The sequence below is a fragment of the Phodopus roborovskii genome, unplaced genomic scaffold (assembly GCF_943737965.1).
Source record: "Phodopus roborovskii unplaced genomic scaffold, PHOROB, whole genome shotgun sequence".
Taxonomy (NCBI): Eukaryota; Metazoa; Chordata; class Mammalia; order Rodentia; family Cricetidae; genus Phodopus; species Phodopus roborovskii.
In genome coordinates this window covers 3,899,767-3,919,097 of record NW_026126646.1, presented here as the reverse complement: position 1 = coordinate 3,919,097, position 19,331 = coordinate 3,899,767, and the positions used below count along the sequence as shown (strand labels likewise).

The 19,331-nt window shown below is 57.3% G+C and overlaps 1 protein-coding gene across 1 annotated transcript in view; it reads right to left on the bottom strand.

Moving 5' to 3' along the window:
• Window positions 1-18,702, bottom strand: part of Chd5 (chromodomain helicase DNA binding protein 5) — a 48,996-nt gene extending 30,294 nt beyond the window's left edge. The window contains exons 1-5 of the mRNA XM_051173842.1: window positions 18,249-18,702; window positions 9,425-9,549; window positions 3,213-3,392; window positions 763-881; window positions 132-370 (exon numbers count right to left, since the gene is read on the bottom strand). Coding sequence (XP_051029799.1) covers window positions 132-370; window positions 763-881; window positions 3,213-3,392; window positions 9,425-9,549; window positions 18,249-18,687 — 1,102 coding nt within the window. The 5' untranslated portion in view covers window positions 18,688-18,702. The remainder of the gene's footprint in view (window positions 1-131; window positions 371-762; window positions 882-3,212; window positions 3,393-9,424; window positions 9,550-18,248) is intronic.
• Between the last annotated feature and the right edge of the window lie 629 nt (window positions 18,703-19,331).

The following is a 19,331-nucleotide window of genomic DNA, read 5'->3' as shown; positions in this document are numbered from 1 at the left end:
AGAAAGGCACAGGAATCACTGGGCCCTCCATTAGGAGAGCCCCTAGCTGCCCCGTATGGTCTGGGGGAGCTTGGGAGGGGGCAGATCTACCAGACGCGCCCCCGTGCCCACCCTCCCACCCACAGCCTTACCTTTGCCCTCTTTGGTCTTGGCCTTGCGGATGGGCAGAGGTTGGGGCACCTGCTGGGGACTGATGGCCAACGGAGTAGCAATGGAGACAGTCTCCACGGCGGCAGCCACAGCCGCCGCAGCCGCCGCCGCCGAGCTACCCTTAAACGGGTTGTTGGCGCTGAATTCTCGCCACTTGGCCCCCAGGACGGTCATCATTTTGGACATGGGGATCTTCGGGTTCTTCTTGGCAATGAGCGGCCTGTGGGGGAGAGACAGGGGGGTGAGGGAGGGACCACCCTCCCCCTCACACCTGTGAGGTGTGGCCAGCCCCACGGTCCCGAGACTGGGAAAGGACAAACACCGGACACACCCCAGCATACTCCTCACTCCTGGTATGCTTCTGCCTGGGCTGCAGACCACAGTGGGGCCTACAGCAGGCCCCTCCCCACAGGAGGACCCACCACAGGGCCTGCCAGGCCCAACCATCAGCTGTGCCCGAATGAAGGGACCCTGACCCCAAGCCCTTCCCAGGTCACTGGCTGCTCAGATAGTCTACTAAGGAGCCCAGACTGCCTCTCCCTTCACCTCCCCTGACCTGGTGCACCTCAGGCAAGCACAACCCCCAGCCACAGCAGCCAGCCCCTGGCCCACCGGAGGAACTGGCTGAAAGCCTTGTAGTTGGTCAGTGTGTGGTAGTCTTCCTCTGAAAACAGGTAGTCGACATCATCAAGGCCCCACTCAGCCATGAGCTGTCCCGAGGACTTGGGCTCCTGCAGAGACACGGCCCGAGGTGGGGTCAGGGGCAGAGGCCTCTGGCCTGCCTCCTTGCTCTGAGAAAGGGGAAGGCAATCTGCAACCTAAGAACCACTCTCACCCACCACTGTGACACCCACCGGAAAGCCTCCCCCACCTGTCCCGCAAACCCCATGCCAGCGTGCAGGATGCTGTGAGCTTTAATGCTGGCACTGGGGAAAGACATGTATTGCTCCGGAAATGGAAGCAAACAGCCAGGGGAAACAGGCCAGAGACAAGCCTGGGCTGCTCTGGAGAGTGGGACATAGTGAAAGAAGGGACCAAAGTGGCCGGTGTCCCAGCAAGAGGCAGGGCCAGAGAGTCCCTCAGACACTCCCCAGATGTGGTGCTCAGGGGAGTGTGTGACATCCATCCCCAGGGCCTGTGAGTGTTCAACAGGGCCATCCCAGAGGTCCAGAGCTAGAGGACAAGACGGCCTAGGGGGCAGGGACCAGATGAAGAGCTAGCTATTGAGAAGTTCTTTTTTTTTTTTTTTTTTTTTTAATTTGAGACTCTCCCTCCCCCCCCCTCTCTCTCCCTCTCTCTCCCTCTCTCTCTCTCTCCCTTTCTCTCTCTAGCCCTGCTGTCCTGGAACTTGCTATGTAGACCAGGCTGCCCCTGGACTCACAGAGACCCCCTGCCTCTACTGGGATTAAAGGTGTTTGCTACTACACCCAGCTATTTTTCATTTATTTCTTTATATGTATATGACTGTTTTGTCTACATGTATGTCTCTGCACCACCTGTGGACCTGTGGAGACCAGAAAAAGGGTGTCATGTCCCCCTGACACTAGAGTTGGCGTTGTGAGCCACCATTTGGATACTGGGAATTGAACCCGTGGCCTCTGGAAGAGCAGCCAGTGTTCTTAAGCCCTGAGCCATCTCTCAACCCTGCTGTGGGTCATTTCTAAGCATGGCTCTCCCAGCAGTGAGAGGGAGACAAACTGGCTCACCCTTCTGCCTCAGCATCCTCATTCTGCCTCACAGAGAATTAGCATAGGCGCTTGGGCAAGGGATGAAGGGTTTTATTGACAGTTATCACAAAACCCTCACCCCCGCACCCGGTACCCTATCTCTTCCAGGTAATCTCGAGCTGTCACCACCAACCCCAACCTTCACCTATTAAGCCAATCTCTGCTCTTTCTCTGCCACAGTTCCTGATCTTTCTGACCAGCCAGGGGACATGGACCTCTGCCCACAGAGGCAGAGAAAGAAATGTTTACAGCCTTGGGTGACACCTACCATGAAGAACAGTCTGCCCTGACCCTTAAGTCCCCTTGGAAGCTGACTTTCCGGCCCTGCAGTGGAAGGCCACCCAGCTGGTACATAGACCTTCCCTGGTCCCCAGTACCTGTGTCCCAGAAAAAGCCTTACAAAGAGGACTTAGAAACCTGGTTCCATGGGGGACACCCTCCCATGGCCAACCTGCCCCCTTGGGAACACCAGGCCATCCCTGAAGGCACCTCCAGCGGGCACAGAGGCAAGCAGGCAATGCTGTCGTTGGTAATCCTCAACAGCCCATGGAAGTTAATTTCCCAAAACTGCCCCCAAGGCTATTACCAGTCACAGCTGATTCACCACACACCCTCCAGTGACTAATGGGACCACTGGAGGTGGTCCCCAAGTAAGCGCTGCTCCCCGAAGCACTCCAGCCTTCCATCATTCATAGCAATCGGCTCCCAACCGTGACCGTGTTGGTGCTTACAGTGCACAATCTATTCCTGGTGACGTGAGGTCATCCACACACACCTCACATCCCAGGGGATGGCCTCAGTTCCACTATGATGCCTTGGCTTGCTTTGTGACAAAGATGCTTATGCCCGAAGACAGCCAGACCCATTACAGCCACCGCCATGCAGCTCCAAGTTCACTGAGAGTCTGGAGGGATGCCCACGCAGGGAGAACTTCAGAGTGCACCAAGTACCCAGGCAGACCCGGCCACTCGGGGCTGTCCAGCAGATGCTGGTGGCAAGGACTCTATTTGTTGTTTTATTTCCCCAAATTGCTCCAAGCAAGAAGTTCCCAACACCAAACATGAGCTCACACTATGTATCATTCTCTCCAGAAACGGTTGCACACGAAGGTGGCCAAGCTGTTGCCATGAACAGCCCCGGTCTGTCAGCAAGGCACCACACCATGGTGTCCACAAACTGCTAAGTTCTCCGAGTAGCTGAGACTTCTCACTACAGCCCCTCATGACCCATGTCTGACTTTCACATGCACAGGGCTTGCTCTGTGCGGCCTCCCTGACTGTCTCGGGCTCTAAGGGCGCCTCCATCCTCCTGCCTGGCCCCAGACCCAGCAACTACCTTCAAGCATCCATCGTCATTATCATCCTCATCTTCATCTCTCTTTTTCCGCTTGGCTTTCTTCTCCTTCTTCTCCTTCAGTTTCTTTTTCTTCTTCTTGGTGGGGGAGTAATCGCTGCCTTCGCTCTCCGACTTCTCTTCCAGATCCTCCTCATTTTCTGACAGCTCATCGTTGCTCCCCTGGAAAAGACGGGAATGGTGAGGGTGCTGGACACTCCGGGATGCCAGAGACCTAGCTCGGCCACCGCCTTCACACACTGTGCACTGATGAGCGAGCGTGAGCAGAGGTGACTGACCAAATGGTGAGGTGATCTTGACTGAGACCAGAATCCACCAGGCAGGTGAAGTGTGGTGTGCCGAGCCCAGGGCAAGCTCAGCTTCTGCTTTGGTCATGGTGGATTTTGGAAGCATGATGGCACTCCACTCCAAGAACTCCTGGTAGAGGCCATGATGACCAGAGTAGAAAACCAGAGCATACAAGAAGAGCTCCAAGTGGGAGCTGACCCGTCGTCTAGCACCCACCCCGCACCCTCCAGCCAGGTGAAGCCTGCATCTGAGGAGATCACTGAGGACCAGCTCTCCAGAGGCCGCCACCCTACAAGCCTGTCTCCAGGACGGCCACTCCATCTCAGCGGTAGAGAAGGTAAATTAGACAGCTCTTCAGACTGACTCCTTGATTTTGTTTCCCGGCTGTACAAGAAAATGGCCCATTTATATGGAGATGAGGGTGTCTACAGTCATAGCACGCCCATCAGAAAGGTACTGCCCTGGAAGGAAGCAGTTTGCCTGTGACTTGGAGGCAAGCGATGGGACAGCGCCCCGTCCTCCCCTACCTATACTGTCGCTACAATTACCAGCTCAGGGCCCGTCACCCTTGTGATTGCTGTGACGTGTGTTCAAGGTGAGCAAAGATGGGCATGAGGAGAGATAGGGGAGAGAGCCGCAGATATGGAGACTGTGCTATGAAAACAGCAGCTGGAGAAAGGGAAAGGAGATGATGGGAGACACGGGGGAGGGGCAACAGGGTCTGCCTGGACAATCTGGGGGTCCTCAACATTCTCTTGCCTTTCCCAATAGAGAACCTCCGAGCCAGCACACCCCATCAGTTAATTAGCCGAGGTGTGATTAGCCGAGGTTGGACATGGCTGTCACTGAAGGGGCACCCCCTGCTGGGAAAGACCCCACCCATGTGTTCTCCTGGCAGCTCACCTCAATCTCCCCTCTGAGAGCCCTGCTCTTGAACCTGTTACCTGCTAACCCATCACCACATCAGCATCAGCACACTGACACCGCCTCCTTGCTTTCCCAGAACACTGACTCTGGTTTGCAGCCAAGAGACAGTTCCCAGCCCCCAGCTCCCACAGCTAGCAGTGATGCAGAACCCTAAGGCCACAGTTCCCCAGCGATGGGAAAGTGCGAGTCAGATGGGGACATCCCCTTCCCCCAGGTGACAGAGACCAGCCGGCTCTCTGAGGCGAGATGAGAAACAGAGGGTATCCTATACTTCAGCACCACAGACAGCAGCTGCAGCCTGCCCTGGAGAAGGAAGCCCACGCCCTCCACCACAGTCAAGGCCAAATGACCCAGGGTGGATGGAATCTGGCATGGCCTGCCTGTGGGTCCTTGATAGCCTGGGACCCGTGAAAGCTGTTGTAACAACCTGAACCTCCGACTCTCTCATGTGTGCAATGATGAGAGGGCCCAGGGGGATTGTGCACATGGAGGCCCTGACATGGGGTTGCCATGCTCAGAGACTGGCATGGCATCATGCCCTGGCGGGGGACTTAGGCCAGAGCAGTCTACATTCAGGACCCACAGACGCCCTTTACTCCTGATACACACCCAGGCAGAGGCGTCTCCCAGGAACAACACCCCAAAACACGGTGACTGCGTGGGGAGCAGAGATATGGCAGAGGTGACACAGCCCACTTCCATCCACTGGGACAGGACCAAAGCCAGACACATGGGTCCCGAGCAGCCGGGCGACAGTCTGGGTAGACCACATGACTCTGCCTGGTAGCTGGCCAGAGCATGTTCCAGAAAGACAGCAACGGTGCCATATCAGGTGTGCAGGAGCCATGGGGAGTGGCCAGCACAGAGGGAGGCAGGAAGGCGCCTCCAGTGGACTGCAGTGTCTGGCAGCCTGTGCAGGGCACTGACAGGGGGCGGGGCTCTGCTGAAGCTGAAAGCCTGGCCTGAATTCAACCAAAGTACACTCCAGAGCTGGAGGAGGGCAGGGAACCGAGCTGGAACCCCGGCAGGGTGATGTCGGCCCTTTCCTCCAGCCGAAGCGTAAGCACGCTTCTTATTCCATCCACGGGGAGGCGGGACTCTGACCTCCAGCCCCCAGCCCCCGGCCCAGCTCTCTTTTTCTCCAGCCCTGCCTCTCCTAAATAAAGCCGCCACAGCCTGGGCCACACACCCCCCACCCACCCACCCACCCACCCCCGCATCCATGCCCTCACCCGACAGTGCAGGCAGAATGAGCCTATGCCAGCAGAACTTGTACCAACTGTTTCCACTACTGGGCCTCCTCCTCCCCCTGACAATCACAAAAACATCCTGCCTCACAGAGATGGGGGGGGGGGAGGCTCTGCAACTGGATCTGAAACGCATCCGCAGAGTGGCTGTCAGCGGGACCAGGGCGTAGCAGTGCCAGTAGAGAGCAGGGAAAACCGGCCACGAACCAGACCAGGAGGGGCCACACAGGGTCTCAGAACTTACCAGGGTGTGCACCTTTAACCCTAACACTTAGGAAGCAAAAGCAGGTGGATCTCTGAGCTTGAGGTCAGCCCGGTTTGTAGACCAAATTCCAGGCCACGTAGTGAGACCCTGTCTTAAAAAAGAAACTTACGGGGGGATGAGGAGGTGGGCCACACCCCACTCAGGAAGGAGACACAGACCAATAACTCTAATAAATCCCACAAACCAACCTCTGCCCTGAGGTCTGAGAGGAGCCAAAGCCCATAGCAGGCTGTGAGAAAGAGAATGGCTGGGCCTTTGACCTTGGCATTGCCCTTCATGGAAACAACCCTGGCTGTCACTGTAAGCGGGATGCACTAGTGTCTGCAAGAAGAACCTTAGGGGAACATAGGCAAAGCACCTCACGATGCCACGCCCAAGCTGAGGGCAAAGAGGGGGTCTCTGCTCGGAGCCCCTTTGCCTGCCAAGGGCGCAGCAAGCAGTTGTGGCTGGTGGGGACCCCAAGTAGGCAATCCAACACCACCCTTTCTCTCTCCCGCTCCTCAGCTTCTGAGCCCAGGCCGCCTGCCTCCCTCCCCTCTCTGTTCTGTGCCAGGCACACCCTCACATCTCCCGAAAAAAAAATAAAATAAAAAGCGCCTGGGCTCAAAGGAAGAACTCAGGGAGCTGGGTCATTCTCGACTTGGGGTCCTTCAAGACGGGAGAGGGGAAGGGAAAGAATGAAATATGAGCCTTCCCATTCACCAGTGTTATAAACAGTTATAATTTAGCACTGAATAATTGGTTGCTATGACAACCGCTGCAGTACAGGTTGAAATCAGTTCTCCTCCTGCGCTCTGGTCTGACAGGGAGCTTCATCTACATATGCTCAGGTTCCGGCTGCAGCCCGGTTATTTTATGTAAATCAGAATCCACGGCTTGCCGCTTGCCTGTGTCCCCCCCTCCACCCCACCCCCAACCACTACTGAGAGCCCACCTGCTCCGGCCCCCTCTGTGCCTCCGAGTCACCTGGGGGGGTTGCAGTGGAGGGGTGGGGAGGAAGGAGACTCCCACACCCACACCGTGATCTAGGGCTCGGGGTGGGTGGGTGGGTGGGTGGGTAGACAGAGCCTCCTCTTTGTAAATAGCATGCTACACGCTGCCATCCCTACCCCCAGGTCCTGCAGCTGGTGAAAGCCAAGCCTGGGGTGTGGGGAGCACCCTGGCCCAAGGGTCAACCTGGCACTGGGCATCTGGAAATCTACCCCAATGCTCCACCCTTGTAAAGAAGCGGTGTTGGTCTCAAGGAGAGGAGACCGACCAGGGCAGGGGACAAGGAGGAATGGGAGAGAGGGGGAGGGAGATGAGATACAGGAGGGGAGATGGAGAAGAGGGATTAATAAGGCAGAGAAAAGAGGCACTGGCCAGAGGAAGAGCCCCCTTCAGAACCAGAGGGGGTCGGGATGGAGAACAACACAGCCTTCCTTGGCCCCACGCCCCACACATACACACACACACAGACACACAGACACACACTCACACGCACACATACACACACACTCACTCACATGCACATACACACACACATATACACATACACACACACATATACACATACACACACACATACACGCACACATATACACATACACACACTCACACGCACACATACACACACACTCACTCACATGCACTTACACACAGAGACACACTCACGTGCACACACACACATGCACACACTCACACACACAGACACACACATACACATACACACACAGACACACACATATACACATACACACACTCACACAGACACACACACACACATACACACTCACACACTCACACACACAGAGACACACAGACACACACTCTCACACACAGACACACATATACACATACACACAGAGACACACATATACACATACACACTCACACGCACACATACACACACACTCACTCACATGCACTTACACAGAGACACACTCACGTGCACACACACATGCACACTCACACACTCACACACTCACACACACAGAGACACACACACACACAGAGACACACACACACACAGAGACACACAGACACACACTTCACACACTCTCACACACAGAGACACACATATACACATACACACACTCTCACACACACACTCACACACACAGACACACACATACAGACACACACATACACACACAGACACACACAGACACACAGACACACACTCACACACACAGACACACACATACACACAGACACACACTCACACACACAGACACACACATATACACACAGACACACACTCACACACACATACACACTCACACACACATACACACACTCTCACACACACTCACACACAGACACACTCACACACACAGACACACACTCACACACAGACACACACTCACACACTCACTCACACACACTCACACCAAGACGTCTGATAAAGATACAAAGCAGGGGAGGGGTTGGGGTAGGAGGGGAAGAGGGTTGCATGTACGTGGCTGAGGGAACCCTTAGGTTACACTAGACAAAGCAGAGACAAGAGGAGAAATCACACAGGCTGCAGGTTGAGCTTAGGCCCCCTCAGATGCCCGTGACCTTCTCCATAGCCATCTCTCGGGTAAAGGCACTTGCTGGGTCAACATCCCCAACACAGGGACCGTGAAAAGAAGACAGAGCAGACAAAGGCAATGGCTATCACCCACCTTTCACCAACATTTTCCTCTCCTTGGGGGTCTCCTCCCTTCTACCCCTGGCCTCCATTCTGGAGCCCCAGAAAAACCAGCTCAAAACCTTGTGGCAACTCAGTTTTATGTAGGGGCAGGCAAGAGGCGGTCACTGCCTTCAACAGACCTCTGAGCACCTCTGCTCTGTCATTCAGAAGGAGAGGTGTGTACGCCACCCTCCTGGCAGGGCTGCTTGGGGATGCAGGAGGAGAGAAGACAGAAGAGTCTTGCTCCAATCGGGAGGGACGCTAAGCTACATGCCTGTCTCAGTTTCCCACCATCGATTCCCAGGGCTGACCTCAGAGACAGAGCAAGTGGGCCTGAGGCACATGGAAGCAGAGCTCCAGCAAGCAAGCCACCTCGCCTCTTCAGCCCCGAGGCTCAGCATCTCCTATACAGAGCCACCAAGAACCAGGAAGTAATAAAACGGGAACATTAAAGCCACCGAGCGTAAGCACAGCCCTGACACACAGCCGATTCCTCACTCACGGGAGCCTCCTTGTGTTTCTCGGCTCTCAGTGGGACTCACTGAGGAGATGAGGCTCCAACAGAGCAGCCAGAGAGAGGGCAGGCAGCGGCTGCCCAGGGCCAGGCTGAGACTACAGGGCAAGGTAGGGAGACAGGCAGAGGGAGCATCATGGTGTTCCGGCCCAGGGCAGAAGGACAGCTGACCCTCCGGCCTTCCTAAGAAGCAGAATGTGCCATTTCCATCTCGGGGAGCCTCGGCGTCGCGACACCCACCACAGGGGTCCCAGGGGTGCAACACAAGGTCTGAGCCCACCCCGCCACAAGCCTCACCTCCTCCTTCTTCCGCTTCACTTTGGACTTGTTCTCTTTCAGCTTCTTGGGCTTCTTCTTGGGAAGGCTCACGGGCTCTGCAGGGAAGAAATCCTCGAAGCCTTCAAGGCCACCGTCGTCTTCTTCTGCAGGGGTTGGAAGGGAGAAGGGTTTTAGCCAGAACCAGGGACACAGAACCAGAGGGAGGCCACGGGACCCCCACACCACCCAGATCCAGCAATGCCAGGTCACAGCCGTGTGACCACAGTCCTAGGCCAAGGAACAACTGTCACGTCCACTCTGGTGGGCAGCACAAGTCCCCTCCCCTCTCTGGCCTTTCCTTCCCCCCTCTGTAAGAAGGGACAACAATTGCAGTGGAGGCAGAATCAGGAGGATCTCTGTGAGTTCAAAGCCAGCCTGGTCTACAGAGCGAGTCCCAGGACAGGCTCCAAAGCTACACAGAGAAACCGTCTCAAAAAAAAAAAAAAAAAAAAAAAAAAAAGGAAGGAAGAAGAGAAAGTTAAGAAGAGAAAAGACAAGACAGTACATTAATAACCTGGTCCTGAACGCAAATTAGCAAAAGAGAATGATGTCCTTACTGGCCTGGGGACAAGTGGCCTCATGGGACATCAAAGTCTTCGATAGCTGGCTCAGGGAAGGCTGAGGCCCAAAGGAGAGGCCAAGCTAGTAAGGCCTATCCTTACCTCCAAAGGGTCAAGTACAGCTGAGGTGTGGCTCTCGAATGCAGGACATAAAGGACCGGGTCCCACTGGTCAAAGACTCAACAGTACTCTCTCAATGAGGGGTTCAAGGTTATTCTACTCCCCTTGCCCAGCCCTGTGCAGGGGAGCAATACTCATGACCAACCTAGGTATGAAGGGCTCCAGGATGCCAAGCCCATTCCACACGTGGGTTCTCCAGAGATTGTCCGTGAATTCCAAATTCCCTCACTGGCTTCAAGAATTAAAGGCCAAACACCAGACATGGCTGAGCATGCCTGTGACCCCAGTGTTGGGGAGAGCCTGCTAGCCACGCAGCCTAGCCAAACTAGGGAACCTATGGTCCAGTAGGATCCTGTCTGAAGGTAACAGCGACAGAGAAGGCATTGGATGTCTTCCTCTGGCCTCCGCATGTACACACACCCACACCCTCGGGTGTGCACACCACATACACAACTTTTTTAATTATAGGCTGAGAGGGAGAAGGGTGGGCTCAGGGGCTGGGGTCATTTATAAGGCGGCTAGTGGCTCCATGTCTCCCCAAAAGGAGAAAGGTACATCTGCCCCAGCTCACCCTCAACCTAGAAGGGAATTCTGTTCTAGGGAGGCATGGTGAGCTGGAACCTGACTCCTACCCTCTGAGGAAATCCAAGTTGAGCTAGTGTTCCCATTCACCAGACATGACCTCAGAGGGGAGGTAGCAAGGGTTACCTCAAGGACATGGCATCAAGAGCCAAACCACCCAAAGTAGAGAGAGAAATGACCACCCAGGGGGACAGAGGACAGAGATGACCACCCAGGGGGACAGAGGACAGAGAGATGGCCATACAGGGGGACAGAGGAGGCTTCCAGAGTAAAGTAGCTCCAGGACCATGACAGAGCGAGCCTACTTCACCAGCCCATAACCTGACTGCCTTGGCAGGCCCCTCCTGCCCCAGTGAGTGGCTGGGGGTGACCAGAGGAGTGTGCTTAGAGAGTCAACATCCTTCTCAGATCCCACACAAGCCGCCTGCCAGAGTTTGATCACTTGAGCCCCAGAGCCCTGTGGAAGACGGGTTCTCACTGGGTCTGTCTGGATCCCTATACATGGTGGCTAACTTCATTCACACATATCACACTCTTAGAAGGCAATTTGTGTCTCCAGTAGCTAAGAAGATGCCCTCCCGAAGTCTACACAGTCAGTCTGTATCTGTACAATCCTCCTCCTGGGGCAAGGTACCCTCAGCACCAGGACCCCAACGCAGCTCTCAGAGTCCCCAGGGCAGGGATAGAGTGTGCCAAGGTTCCAGACCCTCCCTATTGTCAGAGTGGGAACTCAGGAGAGCAGCCAGCAAGCAGAGAGGAGGAGGCAGACTCCAGGCAGGACTGGAAGCTGCTGCAAGGTGGCGGCCTGAGGACAGGCCAAATACAGGCCATCCCTGGAGGACCACCACAGTACGTGCCAGTACAGAGGGAGGCATTGCTGAGGCTGGGCCCATGAGGGGGCTACAGCTGTGTGGCCTTGGCAAGGCTCCAGAGTGCAGGGAGTGGGCAGTTGAGGTCATTTATGACTTGAGCTTACATGGGCCAGGCATCCAAGCTGGGGCCAGGTGATGTTGGAAGTAATACGTCCTGCTCCTCTGAAGCCCTAGTGTGCCAGAGATAGGGGGAATCTACAGAGAGGCCTCAGTGTCAGCTTGGCGTGAAGGAGTCTGGGCAACGGCTCTGGGGATGGCAGGAGGCCAGGCTAAAGTGGCCAATGGGATACCATCCACACCTGTGTATTCTCCCAGGCATCACGGACGCGCACCCAAACAGACACACCCCATCCCTTGGGAGTGCTCCACACCCGTTATGTAACAGGCTGATGCAATGTTAAGGGGTCTCCCTCTCGCCTCTGCAGGACAGTCCTCCGTCTCCACGCAGCAGGGGAATCCCCAGGCTTAGGAAGCCAGCCCAGAACATGTTCCCCCACCAACCAGAAGGAGACGGAGGTCCACAGGTGGCTAGGAATGTTCTAGAAGGAAGCCTGTAATCCACTCATGGATACAGAAGGAACCCCCAGGCTAGCTGTAACTCATCCAGAACAAACATAGACCCCATGTCCATAAACAGTACCCCTCACAGTCCAAGTCTACCTGATTAATTTAAAAAAGTTAAAAAAGATATCTTCCTTGAGGAAATTTCCAGAGCTGGCACCTGAGGATGGGGACCCAGCTCTGACCACACCCATCTCTAGCAGGCACTTCCTGTCCCTACTTTGCTTCTGGTAGCCCCGAGGACACCTCAGGCCTGGCCCTCATGACACTGGATCCTACCCCATTGCCGCAAACACCTAGTCCTTACTGGCAGGCACTGCAGCCCTCTCTTCCCAAATGGGCTACCCCTGTCCTCAGCAACAGGTCCTGAGGCTTCTAAAATCAAGCCTGGGAGTCACCATCCAAGCCACACCGCCGTCAGCCACGCCCAAGTCTCAGGCTTGTGCTGTGTGGTCCGTCCCTGGTCTTCCTTCCCACGGCCCCATCGGCCAGGGGCAGGTCAGAGGCAGTTTGTAAAGCCAGGGGCATGTGGCCAGTTGGAAAGATAGGATTCCACTACCCTGGAGTGAGGGGACCCAGGGTGGGGGCAGCCAGCTCATAAAACAGTTTGTCCTGCCAATTCCCAGCCCCTGGAGGCTGCCCCACTGCCCCCTTCTGGCCGGCCTGGTTATACCCTCAAACACCAGCCAGCCCCACCCCAGGGCCCCAGGCTCCATCCATCAGAGCCAGCTATAATTAGGACCATCAGCTTGGTAACTTCTCACATCCTACGGCCTGAGGAGGAGCAAGGGAGGCTACTTCCGAGACTTGGGGTGGGAGAGAAGATGGGGACAGCGTGAGGGTCAGGGTCGGAGGACAGAATCAGGCAGGGTAAAGGCATAACCTCTGCCAGCCCCTTGTTAGCTGCGCACACTCTAGCTCAGGCCTGCACTTTCCAGCTGCAGCTGAGGGAGCCGGCTGGCCCTTTCCGGCAGGAATGGCACCCAGCCAAGTGTGGCGGCACAGCCTCCGATCTCGGCACAGCACAGTCTGAGGCAGGGTGATGTCAAAGTTCAGAGACTGCTGGGCTGCAAAGCCAGGCCTTCGCCTGATAACCCATTTGCAGCTGGGCGACTCTGAGGACCTCATTACCTCCCACAGCCGTCGGGGAGTACAGCCAGGTGGCAACCCAGGCAAGAGACACACACATAGCAGTATGCGAGCCCTCCCCTAGCTCTGCCCTCCAGGCTGTGGACCTGCCCAGACCCGGTATTTCAGCAGTGTGACCTTGTAGGCCAAGCTCAGGACTGTACCCCAGGACCACTGGAGTGGCTAAGGCCAGAGCCTAAGAGATGGGGTGCGGCGCCCATCAAGACAGATCTAGGGACCTACCCCCAGGGTGAGGGAAGCCTTGCAGGCTCCAGGCCCTGCCTCCTCTGAGGAAGAACAAGCCACCAGGAAGCTTTTCCATCAGGGAGAAGTTACGTCATCTGACTCAGTGAGTGGAGGACTAGGGAAGGGGGTCAGAGGCAGCAGCTGGGATACGACCTCCACCACCAAAGTCTCAGGAGAGCAAACTAGCCAAAGGCGAGACCCAGCCCAGTCCATCCTTCCCACAACCCAGGGAGCCGGGGCTCCTTCTGTTTCCAGCCCCCATAGCCCATCTCCAAGTAGGGCACAGGGCCACCTAGTGGTCAGAAGGGAACAGGGTCACCTGAGAAGCAGAAGGGCTTCAAACCACTACCCCTTCCTGACCAGTGGCCCCAAAGCCTGCCCCACTGGCCATTTCTCCATCTGTGAAATGGGTTCATGCTGCAGCCTTCCTCCTGGGCAATGGAGAGACACGGGATTGTGAAGACATGGAACCCCAGTGCTGGGTGCAGCTCAGCGACACCCAAAGAACCCAGAAGGGGTTCCAGGGAGTGGAGGTACTCTGGGGCCAGTACTTCCAGACAGTGAAAAGCCTAACCAGGGTTCTCTCATTCATCTCTGGGCTCAGGCTCTCAGCCGATCCAGAGCAGTGCTACCGTAACCGAAGAGTTGATTAATAATTTATTTATGACATTTAACAAAACCCAGACATCACCTCATTGGCATCTCATAAAAGAGAGAGGCAGTCCAGAGAGCGAGCAGAGGAGAGGCGTGGGGGCGGTGGCTCTCACCCTAAGTGGCTGGGACCTGGGAGAGTGAGGAAGGCCCAGGGAAGCAGGGAGAAGGTTCCAGTTAGGTGCCGGGCGTGGGTGGGTGGGAAGAAAGGTGAGGAGAAGCGACAGGGACAAGGGACAGGCAGAGACGCCAGACAAGGGGGGCCTGGGGAGGAAACGGAGCAGGAGAAAGAGACTGGGGGTGGGGGGAATAAAGACAGAATTACAGAGACAAAATAGTCTCAGAGGTGCTTCTGCACGAGCCCTAGAAGCCTGGTGAGGTGGTGCACGCCTAGCACTCGGGAGGCAGAAGCAGGAGGGTCTTTGTGAGTCTGAGGCTCTCCTGGTCCACATAGTGAGTTCTAGAACAGCCAGAGCTACATAGTGAGACGTTGCCAAACAAACAAAGTGCCCAAGAAAGAAAACATACACTGCTCAGTACTTGGGTCAAAGATATTCAAGAAATCTGTGTCGAATAGGTGGATGGGAAGGATGGTAGAAAAGGGCATGGGGGTGGGTAGGTGGACGGAAACGGGCGGATGGATAATGGATGGGTATAGTAGACAAATGGATGGTGGATGACTGGGATGACTACGTGAAGCATGGTGGGTACATGGATGGAGAGCTGGTGGACAGGGGGTGGCGGGGTGGGTGGATACAAGAATAAATGGATGGATGGATGGATGGATCATGGATGGATGGATGGATGGATCATGGATGGATGGATGGATCATGGATGGATGGATGGATGGATGGATGGATGGATGGATGGATGGATGGATCACGGATGGATCATGGATGGATGGATGGATGGATGGATCATGGATGGATGGATGGATGGATCACGGATGGATCATGGATGGATGGATGGATCATGGATGGATGGATCATGGATGGATAATTGGTAGGTGTTATGTATTGATAATTCATGTTTGGGTGGGTGTTAGATACGGTCAGGCTCCCTGAAACGTCTCTACTCCATGTTGGAGGGGTTAGCTGAGAAAGCAGGGATCTTTGTGAGTCATGGCAGCCATTCTCCCCTCTGACCCTAAGATGTTTACTCAGATAGAGCTAGATCTGGGTGGAGACAGGGACCAGTCAAGTCCCCAGCTAAAGGAGAGCCCAGGCTCTCTTCTGACAAAAACACTGGGCCAACCAGGCAGGGACACCTCCAGCCCACCTCTAGGGAAAAGCCTTGAGGGCCAGGTCCTCCACTCTCTGCCTTCAGCCCTTCCACAAGCTCCCAGCCTTGCTCCAGCCCAGGCTCCGGGCAGACACTTACTACATGAGGACTCAAGTCTCAGAAGCATATCCTTGGGGAGGCAGGCCTGCTAACCCTTTTGGATGGTGCTAATCACAGCTGCCATGGTTTGCTGTGTGTGTATGATGTGCTGGGCACTAACTATGGCCTGAACATTCTGTGTGTGCTATCGCACGAGGCCTCACAATAACCTTCTGTGAGGTGGCTGCTGCTGGATTCATTCTACAATCGGGGACACTGAGGCACAGTACTGGGGGGGAACCTTGTCCCAAGTCCACGGGACCAACAACAAGGGTGCTGGGGTTTAAGTTCCCCTCCATCCAGATCTCAAATCCTCCCTTTGACCAGCACACTCCCCTGGGATCCTGGCAGCTGCCAACCTCTTGAGCCAGAAGAGGTGGGAGCTGACCCCACTCTCCTCACAGCAGGCTCACCCACCAGCCACAGAGCTAGAGAGAGCGGGCCAAGGAAAAGTCCTGTGTAGGAAACCGTTCAGATGCCAACTGCTGCCTGTTGAGAATTTTAGTGCGAAGGCTCCCACAACACTGACTCTCCCTACGAGGCTCCAGGGGTCTAACAGGCCACTTTCACGACCTCCTCAGCTAAGAGGAGCTCCACCGCAAGCTGCAAAAGGCCCCAGGCGGCCACCACTGCAGACAGACATGAGGACTAGGACAGGACTGCCCCCACATCCAGGGAGCCCGGGCGACCTAGAGACAAGCTTTCCACCATTAGACACAGTCTCTCCAGCACCCTCCATCCCGGTTACAGTTAGGGGTCCCAGCTGCGGGGGGGGGGGTGGGTGTCAGAGGGGAAAAACAAGTTTCCAGAGGACAGGAAGTACTGCAAGCGAGCAAGCCCCAGAAACCAGGCCTGAGAGTCCATGGTGAGGATGAAAGAAGGTGTCCCATGATGCACCAGAGCTGGGAGCTGCATGGACAGAGCAAACTTGTGAGCAAAAGACAGGGGTCAGGCAGAGGTCAAAGCCAGGGCCCAAGGACAGGGTGGCACCTGCAGTGGCCCACAGAAATACTGTCGGCAGAGGCTGGGAGTCAGAGCCCAGTGACGAGCATTAGGAAGACTGAATGGACCAATGGTCTGGCCCTAAGTAGGGAATATCGTTGACCACTTCCTAGGACATTCTGGCTGGGCCCACGGAGGGGACAGAAGCTTACAACCAGGGACCTGGAAAGGTGCCCCAAGGCTCTGGGGGCAAAACAATCATGGTGGTTAATGGACAGGAATTCCCAGCTAGAGAGATAGGAGCAGGGGTCTCCTTTTCATGGCTTTGGAAGTGCTCGCGAAGGGCCCAGAGGGACAGTCCCCTGCCTGCCCTGGGGTGGGGAGAGGCACTGATTAGGACCAATATCCAACCCCTATAACCCCACAATGAGTGTCCACCATCCTGGGGCCACCTAGAACCTCACCAAGCCTCCTACTCTCCTGATGCAAGCAAGGTCAGGCAGGAAGAAGGAGGCACCGTTTGAAATAACTGAAACCCCCGAAGCTGGACTGTCGATACACACTCAGCTGTCCACCGCCCCATCAGTACCACAAAAGACCACGCCCCAGTCACCACCAGGGATCTTTGGAGAGTTAGGTTCCTAGGCAGAAAACAGCTACAGGTTTCTTGGCATGTGTTTGGCCTCTGCTTTCCCCTCTGAGAGAGGGGCCGATCCCTTCAGCCTGTGAATCTGTGATTCCACAGTCAACTCCTGGAAACCATACCTCTGCACATTAACCCCATGGCAGGCTCTTGGCCTGGCTGAATGGGGAGGGGTTGAGCGTCAGGCTCCTGCAGGGGGCCCCAATGACAGCCTCACATCCACTAAACATACAAGCCAGTCCACGGAAGAGGAGACTGGGGGGCCGGGGGTGTGGCCCCTGGTGAAGATACTGAATGGCCTGGGAGGTGCTTCTCTCCCCCCTGGAGAAGAGAACTGGGATGCCAGTGTGTGAAATAGTCTCATCCATGGGGATGTAGATTCCTGGGCAAAGGGGGACCTTCTGGCCTCTCACAAGTCCTCAGAAGTCCAGGAGGAGCCACAGACTTGGAAGCTGAGAAGTGGTAAGCCTCAGGAGGGAGGGAAGAAGGGAGGAAGGGCAGCCGACAGGGTGAGGCCCTGCCAGGCTGTGCCAGGATGGGAAGAATCCTGCAAGGTAACCCCCGAGACGCGAGCACACACCCGATGGAGGCTGGCAAGGGCAGGGGCGGTGGCCCTGGGGCGTCAAGCCCACAGGCAAGGCGGGCAGGGTGGTCTGGGAACAGGGCTGGCACTGGGGCTGAGCACGCCCGGCGGCCTGGGCAAAGTGCAGCAGCGGAGCAGCTGTCAGGCACCGGGAGTCGGAGCCCGCGCGCCCGGGCTGGGGCATCGCCAGCTCCCCACGCGCGGCCCGTCCTCGCCCCGCCCGCCCGCAGCGCGCGCTTCCCGCCGCCTTCAAGGGCACGCGGGCTGACCCCGCCGGCGGCGCCGCGCCCCCTCCCGGCCCGCCGCTCGCGCAGGCCCCGCCGCCGTTCCCCCAGGGGTCCCTGGCGCACCCCGCCCCGATCGCCGCGCCCCGGAGCTCGGCCGGCCCCGCGCCCTTGGCCCGCGCGGCGCCAGCAGGGCGGGAACGCAGCCCGCAGCCCGCAGCCCCGAGCCCGCAGCCCCGAGCCCGCAGCCCCGAGCCCGCAGCCCGCAGCCCCTCCCGCGTCCCGGGCCAGCAGGTCCCCGCGCCCCTCACCTGACATCTCCTCCTCGTTCTCCATCTCCTCCGCGAACAGCCGCGGCAGCTCCTCCTCGGTGCCCAGCGGGCCCCGCATGCCCAGTGCGGGGGGGAGGGGAGGTGGGCGCCCCCCTCCCGCCGGGCGCGGTGCCAGCCTTAACCCGTGAGCTGCCGGACGGACCCGCGCGGCGGGCGAGGCGGTCTCGGCGAGAAGATGGCGGCCGCCGGCCCCCCCGCCCCCCAAAACCTCCACCCCCCCGTGTCGACCCCTCAAGCTCTCGGCCGCCTCTGCCCGCACCCGCCAAGCCCGGGCCGCTCCGCCCACCGCGCCCCGCAGCGCGAGTCCCGCAGCCGGCCGAGGGTGGCGGCGGCAGCGCCCGCGGCACGGCGGCACGGCGGGGGGGCGGCACACATGCCCGGATTGTGACGTCCAGTCTGGTTGCTGTGGCAACCCCATCCCATCGTTCCGCCAGCGCGACTAGTTAACAGCAGAGAACAAGTTGGGGGGACTAGTCCTGAGCAGCCTGGTGAGCGCGGGGGCCGGGGCCGGGGCCGGGGCCGGGGGCCGGGAGCCGTCGAGGCAGGAGCCGAGACATGATGGACGGACGGACGGACGGACGGAAGGGACGGACGAGCTGGCTGCTGCGGGGCCTCGGTGGCCCGGGCGCAGGAGGAGGCAAGGCAGTGCCACCCGCGCGCGCGCCCCGGGCAGGGCCAGGGGTGCCACCCCGCCCGCGGAGGCACTTGGGCCGGAGAGGCAGGGTGTTAAACCACAAGCTGCCCCCCCCCACACACACACACAGCCTTTTACACACCGGACTCACGCCACCTCGGTTTCAGTCTACCGGTTTCAAAAGAGAAGAAAATGTGCCCGCACTTAGGGAAGGGTCACTCTGGTGACAGTGGGTGAGACTGGTCCAGAAAAACCCGTGGCTTCCCACTCGCCCACGTGCCCTCCCCAAAACACTCCTCGGGGCTGTGGACAGCTCAAACACATCCAGGTCCCTCGGGTTCCGTAGGGTCTGTGCCCGGGACTCCCACCTGTCGACAGGCGGAAGGGTTGATGGCTGCCAGCCCGCTTGTTGAAGGAGGAGCTGGATG